The 18,516-nt window shown below is 35.1% G+C and overlaps 2 protein-coding genes across 3 annotated transcripts in view; one reads left to right on the plus strand and one right to left on the minus strand.

The window, feature by feature from the left end:
• Positions 1-1,250: 1,250 nt before the first annotated feature.
• LOC145281787 (uncharacterized) lies at positions 1,251-2,825 on the minus strand. The gene has a single exon (XM_080132220.1). It carries the CDS (start codon positions 2,823-2,825, stop codon positions 1,251-1,253), a length of 1,575 nt encoding a protein of 524 aa, XP_079988346.1.
• A 5,647-nt stretch (positions 2,826-8,472) lies between these two features.
• The window catches only part of LOC145274123 (uncharacterized), a 194,949-nt gene continuing 184,905 nt past the window's right edge, over positions 8,473-18,516 (plus strand). For both annotated transcript variants that reach the window (XM_080127326.1, XM_080127374.1), the window contains exon 1: positions 8,473-9,132. In XM_080127326.1, coding sequence (XP_079983452.1) covers positions 9,059-9,132 — 74 coding nt within the window. In that variant the 5' untranslated portion in view covers positions 8,473-9,058. The remainder of the gene's footprint in view (positions 9,133-18,516) is intronic.

Consider the following 18,516-nt stretch of genomic DNA (forward strand, 5'->3'; position numbering starts at 1 on the left):
AGATGTCAGCACAGGGGAAAGCGAAGGGGAAACGAGAGTATTCGTCAACCACTGTCAGAAGGTACCGGTTGCGAGAATTTGAGGGTAACGGCCCCTTGAAGTCCACGCTTATTCTTTCGAATGGTTGACTTGCTTTAATGAGAATCTGAGGTGCCAACTTAAAGAACCTAGGTTTTACTTCAGAACATACTTGGCAAGTCTTCGAAACAGCTCTCACCTCCTCCACAGAGTACGGCAGATTTTTGGTTTTGATGAAATGTAGCATCCTGGTTACCCCCGGATGGCATAAGTCTGTGTGTAATGAGTGTAATTTGTCAGCGGAGGTGGCGGAAGAACAAATTCGAGACAGAGTGTCTGCAGCAACATTTTGTTTCCCTGGTCGATAGGCAATATCATAGCTAAAACAGGCAAGTTCTAACTTCCATCTTGTTATCTTTGCATTTTTTATTTTGCTCTTTCCTTTAGGGTCGAACATAAAAGAGACAGACTTTTGGTCAGTGGTTAGCTTAAAATGCTTCCCGAGCAGTAAATGTCGCCATTTTCGGATCACCTCCACAATTGCATAGGCCTCCTTTTCCACTGAGGAGTGCTTTTGCTCAGCGGAGGTTAATGTTCTGGAAAAGAAGGCCACTGGCCGAGAGTTCTGGATCAGAGAGGCAGCGATGGCATGTTCTGAGGCATCAGTTTCAACCTCAAGGGGAAGAGAGGAGTCTATGGCTACTAGAGAGGATTTAGCAATATCTTTCTTTAGGTCCCTAAAGGCGTCGGCTTGTTCCTTAGAGAGGGGAAAGTTGGTAATCTTAGTTAGGGGATGTAGTTTCTCAGAGAAGTTAAATATCCACTTTGAATAGTGGGAGAACATTCCCATAGCTCGTCGAAGAGAAGGAGAATCCTGAGGGACAGGCAAGTCCATCAACCCTTTAAGCCTGTCAGTGTCTGGTTTTACTGAACCTTTTCTTATTGTATAGCCGAGCAAGTCTACTGAAACAAGAGAGTAGTGACTTGCTTTCATTCAGTGTCAGTCCATATTTCTCTACAGCCTTCATAAAACATTTTAAATTAGCATCATGATCTGCCTGATTTTCTCCGCAAACTGTAACATTGTCGATGTAGGTGAAGGTTCCTCGAAGGTCTTCTCGTTTGATGATATCATCGATTACTCGTTGGAAGCTAGCTACTCCATTGGTTACTCCAAACGGAATTCGCCGAAACTGGTACAGGGATCCAGAAGCTTCGAAGGCTGTGTATTTTCATTCTTCCGGCTTGATTGCAACTTGATGATAAGCACTAGTTAGATCAAGAGTGCTAAACACTTGATAAGTGGCAATCTCATTTACCATGTCCCCCATTCGAGGAAGAGGATAGGCAACTAGGAGAGTGAAACGGTTTATCGTTTGAGAGTAATCCACAACAAGTCTCTTCTTGTGATTCTCAGGAGTCACTACAAGCGTTTGGGCTCGCCATGGAGATTGAGAGGGCTCTATAATACCTTCCTTTAGCATGCGGGTTATTTCCGATTTAATAAATTTGGCATCTGGTAGGGTATGTCTCCTGGATTTAACCGCAATTGGGCGACAGTCTGGGGTTAAGTTTGTAAAGAGAGACGGGTAAGGGACATTTTTAATGGCGGTAAGCCCACAAACAGTGAGAGGGAAGAGGGGTCCTCCGAAAGGTATTTCTACCAACGAGTGTTGGTTCAGAAATGTATGTCCGAGAATTACATCACTGCACAGGTTGGCCATAATCGATAACTTGACATTATCGTACTCCCTTCCATTCAGACCCAGAGATACAACACAATGACCGAGAGTAGAGGACGAATAAGAACTGCTAGCCATCAAAATCTTCTCGGAACTTGGCAGGACCGTTAACCCGAGTACCTTAACTTTGTCAGGATGGATAAAATTTTCTGAGCTCCCAGTATCAATGAGTATCCTCATGGGTTCACCTTTGATTTTTCCCCATAAGGACGAACGAGAGAGACTCTCCGAAAAGTTAAGAGAAGGAACTGACGAAGCAAGAAGAGACTCACCATAGTTTATAGCAGCAGCAGCAGCAGCAGCAGCCGTTGGCGATCTGCAGACACGAGCGAAATGCCCTTTCTTCTTACAGTTTTTGCAAAAAGAATTTCTGGCGGTGCACCTCGCCCGGTCATGCCTTGGGTTTCCACAGAAGAAGCATTTCTGTCCTGAGAGTGACACTACTGTGGGTTGCTCCTCGCATCTAGACTGGTTGTCGTCTTCTTCTGTTCCGACTGCAGATCTCGACGCAGTCAAGGAGTCTGACTGAACGTACGATGACAACTGTTTTTGAGCTGTCTCGAGCGTGAGAGCCTGGTCGAACGCAGTATGCAGGTCGAGTTTCTTGTTCTCCAGGAGCCTCTGTCTGATGTGGGATGACTCGATTCCGTTTATGAATGCATCCCTGATGTATTCATCCCTCGCTTGTATCGCCGACACAGCCTGAAAGTCACAATCCTTAGCAAGTTCTTTTAAGGACTGTAAATACTGGTCCACGCTTTCGTTTCTTTGTTGACGACGAGTTGCCAGTAAATGACGACAGAAGATGCTGTTTTTAGGTTGAACAAAAACCTCTTCTAGGGTGTTCATAGCTGTCTGGTAGTCATTAACGTCAGAAATGTGTTTATAAATCGCTGGAAACACCAGGTTGATTAATAAATTGAGTTTTAACTCATCTGTCAGTTGCAGACCACTAACCGCCTCGATAAATATAACAAACGACCTCTTCCAGTGTCGCCATATATCGGCTGCGTCCGCCTTTGTGGGTTCCAAATCAAGGCGTTCGGGTTTCAGGTACTTCTCCATAGTTCTTTAGTGAAATAAATTGTGATAAATAGGACAGGAGAACTGAGTAAGCTTAAAGTAAGCTTTATTTCACTAAGAACAACGCGAAGAAGTGAGTCCACGTGTTCTACATTTCATACATAGGATAAAAACTAAAGAGAAATAATTCGCTTCCGGTAAGGGAAGTAATTCGCTTCCGGAAGGCATAGGAGAGAGTTCTTCTTTTGTCAGCACAGAGACATAACAAATGGTTATTAAGTAGACCTTCATTGGATTCAGCAAAATGAAATCAATGTCCTCGAAATGCTGTAAAGATTTGAAAATTGTCAAAACAGAATGGTGTTTTAGTTACTGTAATAAAAGAAATCAATTTTGATGATCCAAGCAGTACAGCAGTTTGCACTTTATGATTGAGTACTTTAGTTGTTTGTTTGTTTCTCATTGCAACAGCTATTGGATAAAAATCTCTTCTTCACAGCATAGTTTTGATTGGGTTAAATCAATTCTGCAATGATAATGTGCAACTGTTTCAATAGGAACTTTAAATCTTTATCTTTGTGTTTAGCAGTTATAGGCCTGTAATCATCTAGTCTTTCTCCCTATTCCTATGCAGTTTCTTCAGCAATTTGATCACTCTCTCGGTCATCTGGCTAGGAATAAATCCTATTATCAAACGAATAATTGAACACACATGCCAGAAGCAGTATAAAGATATGTGACAACTTCAAAAACAATTTATAAGGCATACTATCAAGTCCTGACGATTTGTTGCTGCTTCAACACAGCCAAACATTCTGTAATCCTACCTTTGCAAGAAACTGCTCCAAGCAAGGCAAGGAAAGTCAGCCGAATAGTTAAACTCCTGGACAGGGAGTCTGAAAATTGCATGAAGCACTCTTGGAAGTGTTTCTAAAATCTTTCATAAATCTCTAGTCAGTACTTTCAAGGTACATCCATCTTGGTACTTCTCTTTCCACATATTTCTATCCGAACTTGGCTTTTGTAACACTTGCTCACATTATAAATCTCACTTAACTAGTTCTTTGATTAGGTGTTACCCTCCCCTATGTACTACCCAGGGTCAGTTAATCTTCTAACTGCTTCTCATCTTGGTCTTATCTAGTGCAAGATGCTGGCTATATCTAATGGAAAAACTTTGAAACTAACCCACAACTTACTCCTAGTAACTGCTTTCATTAGAGCAAACTGAAAAAGGATTTCAAGCCCAAAAATTGCATATTTCCAGTAAGGGGGTATTCAACTTCCAATATCCGGCTGGTTTAGACTAATTACTTATGTAACATAGTCGTTACATGCCAACATTTGGTACCCACACATTGTATGCAGGCAATTGCCAGGAAACCAAGACAAGGAAAGAATTGACTGTTTGTTTCAGTGGAAGCAACAGATATTTATTCACAAGTGCTTCCAGAATAATGCCTTGTCACTTGTTCAAAAGTTTTCTCACTGACATGTTGAACACGTGGTACTCTGTCTTTGTCTGGCCATGTTTAGGAAACATCTTTCCCTGTTGCTCTTGTGCGATTTCTGTCCTTCTCACACCACGTTTGTTTTTTATAATCTTTTTCTTTCCTTTTTCCTCACTATGACGTCACATTGAACACAGCTTGGTCATTTGCACACGTTGGCTGTTGTACAGCTGCTGCTGTCATATGTGTGTCTGCACTTTGTTACACTTAGCTACAAACCAGTTATAATGAATTTATAGTCTAATTGAATAATGAATTTATAGTCCAAGAATGTATGAAATCTATATCATCTCTTTTAACTAGCAAAGAAATATTTGAACAGGAAGGCACGTTATTGGTCCATGTTCCTATCTTTTATTCCAGGTGATTGACACAAAATCTTTCTATAACCAGTCATTAGTTCAGACAGATTGCTCTCAAAAGTATATGATCCTCTAGATCTTCCTACCATAACTATTTTGGGATCAAATATGGCATTCTAATCCTTCATTAAAAGTATATACCTCAGATGTATGACAGACACCACCAACCACTGAAAAAAGAAACCCCTCTCCCGAATTATGTTAAATGCATGAACTGTGATTCTCTTTTATGAAAACATCATCCACAACCAGCCTGCCTTCTGCAGACATGATGTATTTCACAAGCAGGGAGAAAACCCTAGCCCAGATATTTTCATATGCTAACAATGAATCAAAGATACTACACATTGATCTTAGCATAAAACCCAGGTCATAGCACCTACACAGTCTAATGGAAATTATAAATTTACAGGTTATTTTTAGCAGCATATTTGTTCTTGAGGGTTGGTTGTTTCCCTACGTCATACTGTTGGTAAATAATATGATGGATATAATGCTGTGATTTTCTCTGTAATAAATAAGAATGAATATATATATATATATATATATATATATATATATATATATATATATATATATATATATGAGCAAACAGTTAATAAAATATGTTAAAAAACATTTTGAAATGAATTAAAAACATATTTAATCTGAAAAGGAAACACTAGATAAATGGATAGTCCTTAATCTGCGGAGTTTCGAAGAAATACTTTCCTTCTCATCAGAGTGTAAGAATTAGCAAAATGCGGGATCAGATTTTGCATGCAGAAGTATTTGATGAAACAACAAGTAAGTCAAAGATCTTACTTGAAAACAAAAAAAGTGAAGCAGAGGGAATATGGTAAAGAAAAAGGTGATTACACACGAATGGATAGTCTGGTAGAAGATAAAAAATCCAGTGACGGTAAAATCCAAATGTAAAACTTCAAGAAAGTTAAAAGAATTTCCATTTGTACAAGTAAAATCCAAGAAAATCACGTAATTGGAAGAAGATGGTCCATAATAATCCAAAGCAAGAAATCCATGGAATAATTCCCAAAAATGTGTACAAGGAAAAAAAGAAAAGATTCCAATAATATTAATAAAAGAAAAATAAGATGCGCTTTTACATTTTGTGTCAGCAGAAAAATAAAACAATCAAAGTACTCAATCGTGAAGCACAAGAGCAGAATAGCTACACATTCTGATTTAAAAAGTTTTATATGATTTTTCCGTAATCTTTGTCCATGAACAACTAACGAATGATCTTGAAACTTCTTTAATCAAATTTATTATAAAATCTTTTGCTGATCCAGATTGTGATACATGAGTACCTAAAATGTACACTTAAGTATGTAGTATTAGTATTATTATTATTAGTAGTAGTAGTAGTAGTCTCCTCCTTGTTAACTTGCCTTCCCATAAGGGTAGATGTCGGTTAGTAATATGGGAGATAGCCAGCTCCTAAAAATGAGGTACCTCGAAGTAGAACAAATACAAAAATTGTCAGAGTTGAGAAGTGTCTCTCTTACTCTAACCAAAACACAAGACAGAATACTACACTTAAATCCCAGCCTAAAATGCGGGAAAAGTGTAAATGTGATGCTTAAATTAAAACCAAAACCTTTTAATAGGATCAAACCAAAGGCAATGTATAAAACAATGTTACTCATTACAAGATCTCCAGCTGGAAATTTCTTCTCAATTATTAAATCATTTCTTTCTGATAGGTTCATAAGAGTAGTAGTTGATGGGCAAAAATCAGAAGCTCACAGTATTAATGTTGGAGTCCCTCAGGGGTCCAACTCTTTTCCTCATCTACATTAATGATCTTTCAAATCACATCCTTACATCATTTGTAGAAATTTATGCTGATGACACTACCATTTATGGTAGCACATCTAAGACAGTAAACGACCAAGTTCTCTCCGATTCTCTCTCCTCTGATCTTGAGCACGTGGTACAATGGGGAAAGGAATGGCTGGTTACTTTTAATGCATCTAAAACCAAGCTTCTCTCTTTACATCATCCACGTTCTGATCCACATCTGGCATCAATTGAAATGAATGGCTCTTGTCTTGAGGAGGCCTCAAGTTTTGACAAGCTTCTGGGCTTGACCTTTACTCCTGATCTTAAATGGAACTCGTACATCAAATCTGTTGCCAAGGCTGCTGGAAACATGGTGGGATCCTTCTATCTATATATCTCACTGCTGATGCAATTTTCTATGTATATAAGAGCCAGGTACGTCCAAGGATGGAATACTGTTGTCACATCTGGGCAGGCGCTGCTAGAAAGAACTTGTCCTGCCTTGATAGAGTTCAAAATAGACTTTGTAGCCTCGTACCTGTCCTTTTCTTTTCCCTGCAACCTCTATCTCACAGAAGAGATGTTGCGAGTTTGTCTTTGCTGTATCATTATTTTCATGGAAAGTGTTCGACTGAGCTTCAGTCTATGGTCCCCCCTTGCCAAACTTTCACAAGAAACACTCGTTTAGCTGAATAATTCCCCCCATTCTTTATCTGTGCCTAAACCTAAACGTAGATTCTATGAATAAAGCTTCTTTCTTAGAACTGCACGCCTGTAGAATTGTTTCCCGTTTTCCTGCTTTCCAGCTGACTACAGGGTTGTCTTCAAGTCTAACGTAAACAAGTTCTTGATTAGCCGTTCCACTTGTTAACAAATTTACCGAATTTCCATTTACTAACAATTACTATATTGTCCAATTTCTACTGTACACTCTTTAACCTTTATCCTCGAGTGGCCTCTTGGCCTTGATAAGTGGTGATGCCTATGTAAAAAAAAAAAAAACCTGTATTGGATAAAATTTGTTTTTTTTTTATAAAGAGGTCACCACTTATTTGATAAGGGTTAATGTATGTACGGTATTCATTGGGACAGTAGTGTAATAATCATTAGTAGTGGAAATTTGGTATAATTAGATTATTTAAGAATATGGTTCAATAAGAGCTTGTTTATGTTGAACTTGAAGACATAGAAGTCAGCTGGAAAGCAGACCAGTGCAACAGAGTTCCACAGGCCAGGCGGGCAGTTCTAGGAAAAAAGCTTTGTTTATGGAATCCACATTTATGTTTAGGCACCGATAAAGAATGGGGGAAAGTATTCATAGTGGTTTTGGCTAGACGAGTGTTTTTTGTGAAAGATTGGCGAGAGGGGACCATAGATTGGAGCTCAGACGAGCACTTGACATGAAAATAATGATAGAGCAGAGACAAACTCGCAACGTCTCTTCTGTGGAAAAAAAGGTTGCAGAGAAGAGAAAAGGGCATCACCTACTAAGTTAGGATAGGGTGCTCTGAGCAGCTCCTGCCCAGATGTAGCAACTGCACAGTGCACACCATCCTAGGACGTACTTGTTTAATTAGAAAAGAAATCTTTAAAACTTACATTCTACTCTGATGAGTTATAATGCACCTGGACACTGCACATAATGATTTCATTATTTGATATTTTTATTTCAATTGAAAAATCTCGAGATACAATATGCTATTCATAAACTGATCTTCAACAAAAGATTAAAGATGATCATGATGATGATGATTTTCAAGCGATGTAACGTCGTCCACAATTATACGCATCATAATTCTATGAACAGAACTCAAATTCTTTATTTGGTGTTTTTCGCGTTGCCCCTTTACGAAGACGATGGCCAATATAAGCATTTACGTAAGCAATTATGTCAAAACCATTCACTAGCGCGCTCATGCGCGCGCGAGAGAGAGAGAGAGGGGGGGGCTAAAGGAGTGCCAGAGTTAAAGAAGGGGCGGGTCATGCATGCGAATCGAATTTGAACCCAATGTTTGTTTTGTTGTTGTTGTTCAGACACAGCGCTCTATAGCCATTTTAGATATGATATCGGGTGGTAGTAGGGGCATAATAGTAATAGCACGGCCCTTTGTAGAGAAATAAGAAGGAAAAATTCGTTCTATGACGTCAAGTGACGTCACTGCTATCACCAAGACGATTTCCGATTTTTTTCTCTTCCCCCATAAAGTAAACGCATAATACGTAAGAGAAGCGTAAATATATTATCTTGGGAAACCCTCCATACAGTGGTATGCTGACATGGCCTTCACTCCTCCTCCTCCTTTCTCGCATTCAACAATTTCCTCACATGTTGCTTCCTCTTCCTACTCCGCCTTAGAATAACGTTAATTTGTACGCAATAATAAACGACTCTGGGACTGTCATATCCTAAAAGTGTAATTAGGAGATTTTTACTACATTTGAAGAAATAAATCAAAGGTTACAACCATTGCTGGCGTTGTTATTATTCATAACGAAACCCTTTAGACGACGTTATCATCACCATGTTGGATACCGATGCGTGGGGAGTAAGCAGCAGCAGCAGCAGCAGCAGAATCATCATCATTATCAACAGCAGCAGTCCCACACTGATGTTTACATGATGGCGGACCGTGACTTGGATCACCTGCCCAGTACGGACATTGCGGACAGGGACAATGCATTAAAAAGGCAGTAAGTAGGACCTTCTTCCTTGCTCCTGAATGCTTAATGCATTGTGGTCTGAATTCACTGAGCTGATCGGGTCGATGACGATGCATTCGAGCAAGCTACTTCTTTTCCATAATACCCCCTCTCTTTCTCTCCCAGACCCTTGTTTAATGATAGGCGTTGTAAAGCTCGCCCGGAGTTGAGCTGCTGCTGATGATATTACTGCTACGACTACTACTACTGCTACTTACCAACCATATTTCTTTTTACTTCTAAAACCTTTTTTTTTTTAAATCTTTCTTTGATTTACAACTACTACGACTTGAGTTAATATTACAGTTTAACTAATGCTTCCTTTCCCTTTTTTTTTTTTGCTTTACGATACACTTCTTGGCCTTCGGGCTAGGATCAGAGTATAGTATCTGGTTACAAGTAGGATAGACAACTTGATACTTATGCACTTTTGTTACCGTACTGAAATAATGTTATTTAGAAAGCCATTCTTAACATAGGGAAGGGAGGGTGTGTGTTTTGTAAATATTCTGTACTTTCACCTAACAATTATTTCAGTACAATAACAAAAGTGCATAAGTACCAAAAAAGATATCGTAAAACTTGAATTAAATTTGAAAATATTTAAAAAAAAAAAATAGCACGGTAACAAAAGTGCATAAGCATCGACAATTTAAAATATTTGACCGACGACACCCATTATACCTACATTTTCGATTGGCCTAGTGCCTAATTCGTGCAACTTGTAATTCGTGCAAATATTTCAAAGTGTAGTATCTGTTTATGCTCTAAATCAGATGAGTAATCGTAGACTGGAGCAATTTTTATTTTTGTCCCAAATCTAGAGTGCCCCTAAGCCCCTTTTACTCCATATTAAAAAAAAAAAAAAAAAAAAAAGAAAGAAAGCGACCCTGTGCCTATTTTTGCGCTCGTGAGGAGTGGCAATTAAATAGGCATCTATTAAATTGTATTTATTTGCTTCCTCACGAGAACAAAATGTAACACAAGGTAGTTTTTAATGTGAGGCGAAACCAGCTCCCCCCAAAAGGGCACTCTGGTAGTAGGTAAAAATCAAAATTGCCTTAGTGTAGAAGGGATTCCCCTAAGGACAACCTTAAGTATAGCATCAGAATAGATACTGCACTTAAATCTTAATATGAAAGCCAAATACCTTATTTATCATTTCTAGGGATAATGCTCCAATATTTGCAACTGGTTGGTCTTCTTCTGTATTAATGTTGTTCAATACTTTTTATTTAAAGATTTAAGACCAAGATAAATTGCAAAATAAATCAATAAATAATCATCATCATCTCCAAGTGTTAACATTTGCATTCAAGAACAACATCCTAGCTTAGTTACAAATTCGTAACAGTATTTACTTTTGGTGCTTGTATAGATCAGTCCCCATGGTTTCCAATATTGCCTCGGTAAAATCCGCTTACTAACAACAGCCGAAATAAGACCACACAAAATAAAACTCGAGCTCTTGAAACTGAAAACAAAACCAAAAAACGTTTTTTTTTTAACTGATATATTTAGATTGTTGCATCATTTGTCTGTAAATTCTTGCATTTGAATAATTTTGTTTGTTATTGTTTCCTAACAATTTAATTGTAGAACTTTTACGATTTAAATTATCAGCATGTCATTTTTTACTGTAAACTCAACACTTGCTTTTTATTCAATTAAATTAAGTAAATAAAAATATTTGCTATTTCAAATTGTTTTCCAAGCCTTTCATATTTTAGCTTTATCTTGAAATGGCGGTCACTTCTGTCCTTTTTAAACTTTGCTTATATATTGCATTCTAATTGGATCGGCATCAGTTTGGTTAAGGGCAATATCAGGTCGACAATCTACTAAGCGGAGAGGGGGGGGGGTTAATTTTAATTTTCATGAGCGGGTCTTAATTTTCGGATTAGTCATGTTCCCAGGCTTTACATTCTCCTTTTGGAGTGGAGCCAAATAATACCGACGGGTTCGAACGTGTTTATTTATTTTATTTTTTTATATATATACTTTCCGGTGTCCTCTATCTGGGCAGCTGGATTATACTCACTTTAAACAGACCTTCTGTGAAAACCGATATAAAATATAAATCTCCTTTTAAAAAAGCAAGACCTTTTTTTTTTTACGTTGATTTCATCTATTTTTAAACAAGGAAGGCGTACTTTTGAGTTTTCCCTCTTAGAATTGTTAACTTTGAGAGTTCGAATCTTAGTCACTCCCAAGTCTTGTTTTATATTAATAATAACGATCTCTATGGTTGTGATTTTTTTTACACCTATAAAAAAGCAAGAACACCCTTATTTGACTTGACGATTTTGGTCAGTTCAATAATCTCTTTTTAGTAGATGTGTCGTGTTGTTATACACACTTTATAGTTGTTGAAGTAGTAATAATACGAGGGTTGTTCCAAAAGTAAAGCCTTTTTTTTTTTTTTTAACTAAGTTGAAGCGCTACGAAGACGAAACTGATACTATTAAAACGAGTGACCTTTTGTTTTTTTTTTTGTGCTCCAGAATTGCTTTTTCTACATAGGCAACACCACCATTCTTAATGAACTTTTGCTAGGAATTCAATGACGCATTTCTATTTCTGATGCACGCCAATTACAGGGGTTGCTTTCTTAAGAGTTTCACACCGCCAATGAATTCATAAGTTCAGTCATCATAACAATGTAGTTTGCAATCCCTTCTGATCTATTTGGGCGGAATAAAAAATAGGAGGCATTTCTTTTGGAACGTCCCTCGTATGTAAATTTAATAGCAACTTGTTTCCTTTTAAAATGCTATACAACTAATTATATAAGTTACTAGCTATCTTTAACCGGCGTTGCTTGTTTAGAGGGCTTTAATGCAAAATATAGTCATGTTTATATTTTTAATAAGATTTTTATTTTAAACATTCGATTTAGTTTCCACTGCTTTCAGTTTTTATTTTGAGGTGCTTTTGCTTCTTGTACAGAATTTAAAATGAAGCAAACCGACTTTTGGTGAACTAAACTTAAACTTAGATTTAAAAAAAAAAAAAAAATGGTTCCACTCAAATCCTGTAGAAATATCGATTTCGATAAATATTCGATTAATATAGTAAACGAATAGTAATAATTCATTGTATATTTATCAATGTTACGTATAGGCGAAAAGCACGCACGTTTTTTTTTTCTAAATGCCCGCACATATGCGTAATTAATAATGATTAGATAAATTTACATCCAAAAATAAATACACATGCATTTCTCTTGTTAGCTTAGAATACATTTTACATTGATGATATTTCAAAATACAAAAAGAATTTAACAGTTATTTTCTTTTAGTTTTATAAACTTTCTAGGAAAAAGAGTGCTTCTAAAGACACTCCCCTCCTGACTACCCATATTGAGTCAGTAACATGTAAATGATTTACAACCGAAATGCGGCCACACAAAATGAAACTCGGGATCTTGAAAAGAAAAAAAATTACATTGTGAATTTTATTTTAGTTCTTGACTATTTACTTTTTGACATTGTAGTTGTTTTTTTTTATATAGTTATTGTTTCATTTTTTATTGTTATGCGAACAGTTTATTTTTGTAATTTACAAAAGCTTCGCGTGAAATACAATAGAAAGCACTAAAAAAAACTTAAAAAAAAAAAAGGGGTACTCATTGGACTGTGCTGGAATGTTAGAAAGCCATTCTTACCATGGAGAGGAGCGTTTTGTAACTAGTCTGTACTTTCACATAATAAAATAAAATGTAACATTTCAATATAACTTGATAGTACTATTTAAAAAAATAGAGCAGTGCAATAAGTGCATAAGCACCAAAATTATATATATATATATATATATATATATATATATATATATACATACATACATATATATGAGTTCGGCTTCCGTTTTTGGAATACTAGTTTCAATTTGTGTGGTCGATTTTCGGCAGTTGTAACTCGATTTTACAGGGTAAATATTGCAGCTATTGGGACAAGTGTATTTTCTTGATTGGGTGTGAAAAAAATATGCGTTCTTTTTCGTGTATTTTGTCTTCTGTTTGGCGGGCGTTTACTATTTATTCGGTTGTTCTAAATAAGTGACGAATCGTCAAATATAGTAGCTATAATCACAGGGTTCTTGCTCAGGAAGTCATTATCCTTTCATGGAGGAGGTATAGGTTAGTTGTTGTCGCCTGAAGCGCCTCCACCAAGGAATACCGACGTATTTAAACATTGCTATTTTTATACTCGTTCAGAATTGACACTTTTGGAGACAGCTGGACTTTCTACTTTAAACTCGACCTTGTGTCACATGGTTGTCTCTCTTTTTCTCACGCATGTGGTGCAATCATTTGCGGTCAGTGTTGTTGCACTGATCTATTTGTTGTTGTGTATCTCTCACTCTAACATTATTTCATCAAGTTACACATTGTGACCCTGAAAGGATGACCCATCCCCCATCCTTTCTTCTTCTTCTAACCTACAAAAGTGGCACAAAAGAAACAATACGTACGTAGTAAATACGCACGCGATGTGACGTCTTTGGAACATTTTTATCGAAGCATGCATCACATTGAGAAATTTGTGTTAATTAAATCGTAGTGATGACATTTTTGCCTGTGAATCAATATCAGACGCGTCTTATTTCAAAGAAGGACGCTCCTTGAAAATCTTATTAAAAATAGACTGGTCTTCTCAACAAATGGAAGCTCTCAAACTTTATTTTTGTGCCAATTTCATTGTCGCATCCAAGGTAAAACAATACGATTAACTGATCGGTCGTACTTAATTCTTTGGAGGACGTGTGTGGGTTCAAGCTGAGATCAAAGTATAGTATTCTATGTCCTCGGTCGGAGGAGAAGAATTAAAAATAAAAACATATTCCAATCCAGAGTGCTTTGGGGGAGATTTTTTTTTGTGTAGTGACAAGAGTGCTTGTTAAGATAAAGTCGACAGATCGATGTTTTTAAATATGTCGTTTTAAGCAAAATTTTACTTGTCATGCCGAAAATATTAATATATCCAAAAATAACGAAAGTTCATCAAGTAGAACAACTGCTATTGTGTTTTTAAAAACCTGTGTTCACTGTTCCGAGTTATATCCTCCGTGTGACTCTTCATGTAACAAAAATGCAATTTTACCCAGTTTTCCGTAAAAATTACTTTTAACTATAAATAATTTCCTACTCGGTAAATTGTAATTTTTGGATATATTACTATTTTCGACATGACAAGTACGTAATATTGTTTTTGCTTAAAACGACATATAAAAATCGATATGTCGATTCTGTCTTAAGGTTCCGAGGCAAGTAATTAAGGGCCCATAAGCTTCGCCCTTAGTTAGAATCAACGTGTAGCATCTGTGAGATAAATTATGAAAAAGAGAAAAGAACGGTGCTTGGACAAATAGTTTAAAATGCGTCTGGTTAAACGTAGTTAGACAGAGGAACGACCCCCCCCTACACTTTTGTAAAATTGTACATGTTTTATTTTTTGCAAATAATGAGTGTTTTGTTCTCGATCAGGAGAGGAGAAGAAACGGGTATTTTTAACAATAGTCAACAAAACTTGCCTTTTTAAAAATGCTCGAAGAAATTTTTGATCGAGGCAGTTTTATTTTTGTACTGGAGGTAGGAATATCTCCCACATTAAAAATTAACCTTGTCTCTAACTAGCCCTTGTGGGGAGGCAAATACATGCGCCCTCTCTCTCTCGTCGTTAAACTCAAATGTACATGCTTTCTTTTCTTTTCTTTTTTTAACTCCTTTTTTTATTTTCTATCTTTAATTTTAGTTTTAGTAACCTAATTATTGATACCATATATTTCCAGGTATTTCTTGTTTTTTTTTTTTTTTCATGTTTAATACTTTTTCTTGAGATCTAGTAGCAGCAATTACCATTCATCGTATCTTCCCCTCCTTCCCCTCTGCCTCATTAACGATCAATTTATGAATGGAGTGGAAGAGTGAATTTATTAAAAATTAAATGTACATACTCGGAGTTGCCTGGGAGTGTTTTAACTTTGATTTCTATTTTGTATTTTCATGCGTTTTTATCTATTTTCTTAAATTATTATTATCATTGTATTTTTATTATTTTTCCCCACAAATTATTATTGTCAAAATAGGATTTTGAAAGTTAAATTTAATTATTTGAAGTTTAATCATGAATTGAGTTACAAAACAATAACTAATTGTTTGTCTTAATCTTCATATATAAAATTATTTAATGTATTGTTAAATAGCTTCTAAAAACTTTCAACCTGTTAATATCTGAGAAGTAGTCAAGGATTTTAAAGTCAGCTTAAATGACTTTCTAGTTGACAGTTTAAATGCTTTCAAATTCCTATAAAATTTCGTTAGATCGTGAAGTAATTCGTTATGTGTATTTCAACTATTAACACAATGGTAGCATTGCATACTTGTTTACGAATAAAGCAAAATGCATTCTGGCGGATTTGATTTTGTAATTAAATTATTTTTATAATTAGGATTGCATTTTTGATTTCAGCAGTAAATAATTAAATACGATTACATTTAAAAATAGAATTGAAAGACGAGAAACACACACTAGACGTGATCACATAATTTTGTTCAAAAGAAATTTGATTTCTCTGCACTTTTAAAAATATTTTACGTGTTGGGAGAACAAAATGCACTTCCTCTTTACGACGTTATTACATTATTGTAATACACGTTGGCACTGTACACAATGATTTCAGCACTATTAATAAATATGAAAACATTATTTGATTAACTTTATATAATGGCAATTATTTAGTTTTAGATGTTCCTTTGCACAAAACCGGAAGAATATGAAATGGAAACTCCAAAAAATATTATAACGGAAGAAACGTAATTTCTGATAATCAATTAATCAATTCCGTATGTTAAACTAATGATGTGGTTGTAATTCGAGATTGGATGCCAATTAAAAAATAAAATGAACAAAATTAATGTATATGTTTTGTCAAAAATGCTCATGCATTTAAAAATAGAATTGAAATAGTTTTCACACAGTTTTTAAGGAAACTTTTTCTTTTTTTTTTTTTTTTTGCAATACAATATTATATATTTAAGAATAATGTTATTAATATTTGACTTTTTCTCTGGCAAAATGCCAATATTTAAGCTCTATTATTTCGATATTAAATTCCAGGACTCCATTTCTTTTTTTTTCTTTTTTTTAGTATTGTTTTTTAAATTTTTTTTTAATTTATTATTTTGCATTCAGGTTTAATTATTTTTAAGAATAACATTGAATATTTTTACTGACTTAAAATAATTACTTCAATTGAAGATTTTATTAAAGGTATTTGAGCAAATGATTTGTTGACTAAACTATCTAATATTTCACTATCTTTTCTGTCCTCGGTCAGTGAATGAGACATCCTTCTAGACTGAGACATTTTTTATTTATGTCTCATCTCATTTTGGATTTTCCTCATATTAAAAATTAACCTTATGTCTAACTCTGCCCTCGTGGGGAGGTAAATAAATCGAGAATTACTGTTTGCAAACCAACTGTTTTATTTTTTAATGTCAATATAAAATATTAGTCACTGAATTTTTAAATAAATTTAAAAAAAAAATACCGTATTGCTCCTAGTTTACGTGCTCCCTCACGTGTGCAGTCAGATACAAGTCTGTTTTAATATGGGCACTTTGAATTGATACAAAACTATAATTTGACTCAGTCGAGAAAGATTTCTCTTCTGCTGAGTGAAGACAGAACAGGTCATGATTTTGATCTTAAACGCGAAGGCCACATCATAATGTCACCTTACGATCTGTTGGGAATTGTCGATTTACAGGTTATTTTAAGCATTAGATTTGTCTTTGAGGTTGTCCCCCCCCCCCACATGTTATCTTGGTAATATAATAATTAGGGTGTTTCCTTGGGAGGGGGGGGGGATAAAAACGAATATACACAAATACAACTTGCCTTTCACCAAGGGCAGTTGGAGACAAGATTAGGTTTTAATATGAAGAGGAGTTATTCTGGATTTGGAACGAAACAATAAAAATTGCCTCAGTTTATAATTTTTCCTCCTCTGACCGAGATCAGAACATACTGCATTTTGATTCTAGTTTGTGAAATACTGTTTTTAAGTTGTTTTTTTTTTCTTTTTCGCACAATTTCTAAATTTTTAAATTCTACTTTTTACTTATTTGTTTTATGTTTATATATAATTTTAACAAAGTAAAACGGTTTAAGTTCCACAAGTACGGACTGTAAAGTAAGAGTTTTACTTTTTGTGTTTTGAAAACAGGGAGAGTTGTCTAATTATATAAATTTTATAGATAAAATATATTACATTTCGATTAAAACTTTTATCCAATTTAAAAAGTTTTAAAACTGACACATGGTGGATATTGTTGTCCTGCGAGAGAAAGAGAGAGGGGTGAGGAGGAGAGACTGGACTGACTCCCTTTTTTTTTCTTTTTTTTTTTAAATTGACCTATCTTTTTGCTCGGCATGTCATGCTTAAACAAAACAGACAACCATAATTTTCGTTTCTACTTTTCGGTACTACTCACCATATTAAAAAAAAAAAAATTTTTTGGTAAAATTTCGTTTTCTTTAAAATGTTTTTAGTTATGTCATTTTGTTATGAACTTTTATTGTTCGAGGGGGCGTACAAACACAATAAAATGCGATAGAAAAAAAGTAACCACTCGTATTTTATTTTTATCTTAGAAAATAAACGACAAAGAATGCAATTGCAACCGTCTATACCGTAAAAACGAGGTTGCGTAATAATATTGGCTTAAAAAAAAATTTGGCGGTTGGAAAGCCTGATTAGAGGTTTTGGTAATCATGAAGAAAGAGAGAGCCTGTTTCCTCCGTTTGCCTATAGGTGGCGTTAATGTCTGTCCACCCAGTTACGGAAGCACAAAATGTATATAATGGCACCGTTGAAATAAAAATAAATGTTTTTATTATATCTTAATTTTAAAATTTTTTTTTTTTTTTTTTTTTTTTTTTGCAAACATATTTAAGTTTTATTTTGTTTTGTTTTCGCAAACATATTTAAGTTTTATTTTTCCAAACATTTACGTTTTGTTGCTGGTTTATTTTCAAACATTTACGTTATTTTTGTTTTAATTTTTTTTTTTTTTTTTGCAAGCATAAATTAAATGTTTTTGCTATATTTTTCTTTTAAACATATTTATGGGTACAACCGTTTTTCCGCGAGTATTTTTTACGTTCTTATAATAAAAAAAGTCAACGTTTTTTCTTTTATCTTTTTTTTTATTGACCCCCCCTCTTTTTTCTTAATTTTTCTGGACTTATTTTACTTTTTCCGCGAGTATTTATATATATATTTGAAAAGGGATATTGTAAAACCTGAATATTACTTGAAACTACTATAAAAAAAAAAAAAAAATAACGCGGTACAATAAGTGCATAA

The sequence above is a fragment of the Euprymna scolopes genome, chromosome 1 (assembly GCF_053919585.1).
Source record: "Euprymna scolopes isolate OS-2025 chromosome 1, ASM5391958v1, whole genome shotgun sequence".
Taxonomy (NCBI): Eukaryota; Metazoa; Mollusca; class Cephalopoda; order Sepiida; family Sepiolidae; genus Euprymna; species Euprymna scolopes.

What these genes read in the sequence shown, in the direction of transcription:
- LOC145281787 (XM_080132220.1), bottom strand. Translation starts at nt 2,825, where the DNA reads ATGGAGAAGTACCTGAAACCCGAACGCCTTGATTTGGAACCCACAAAG.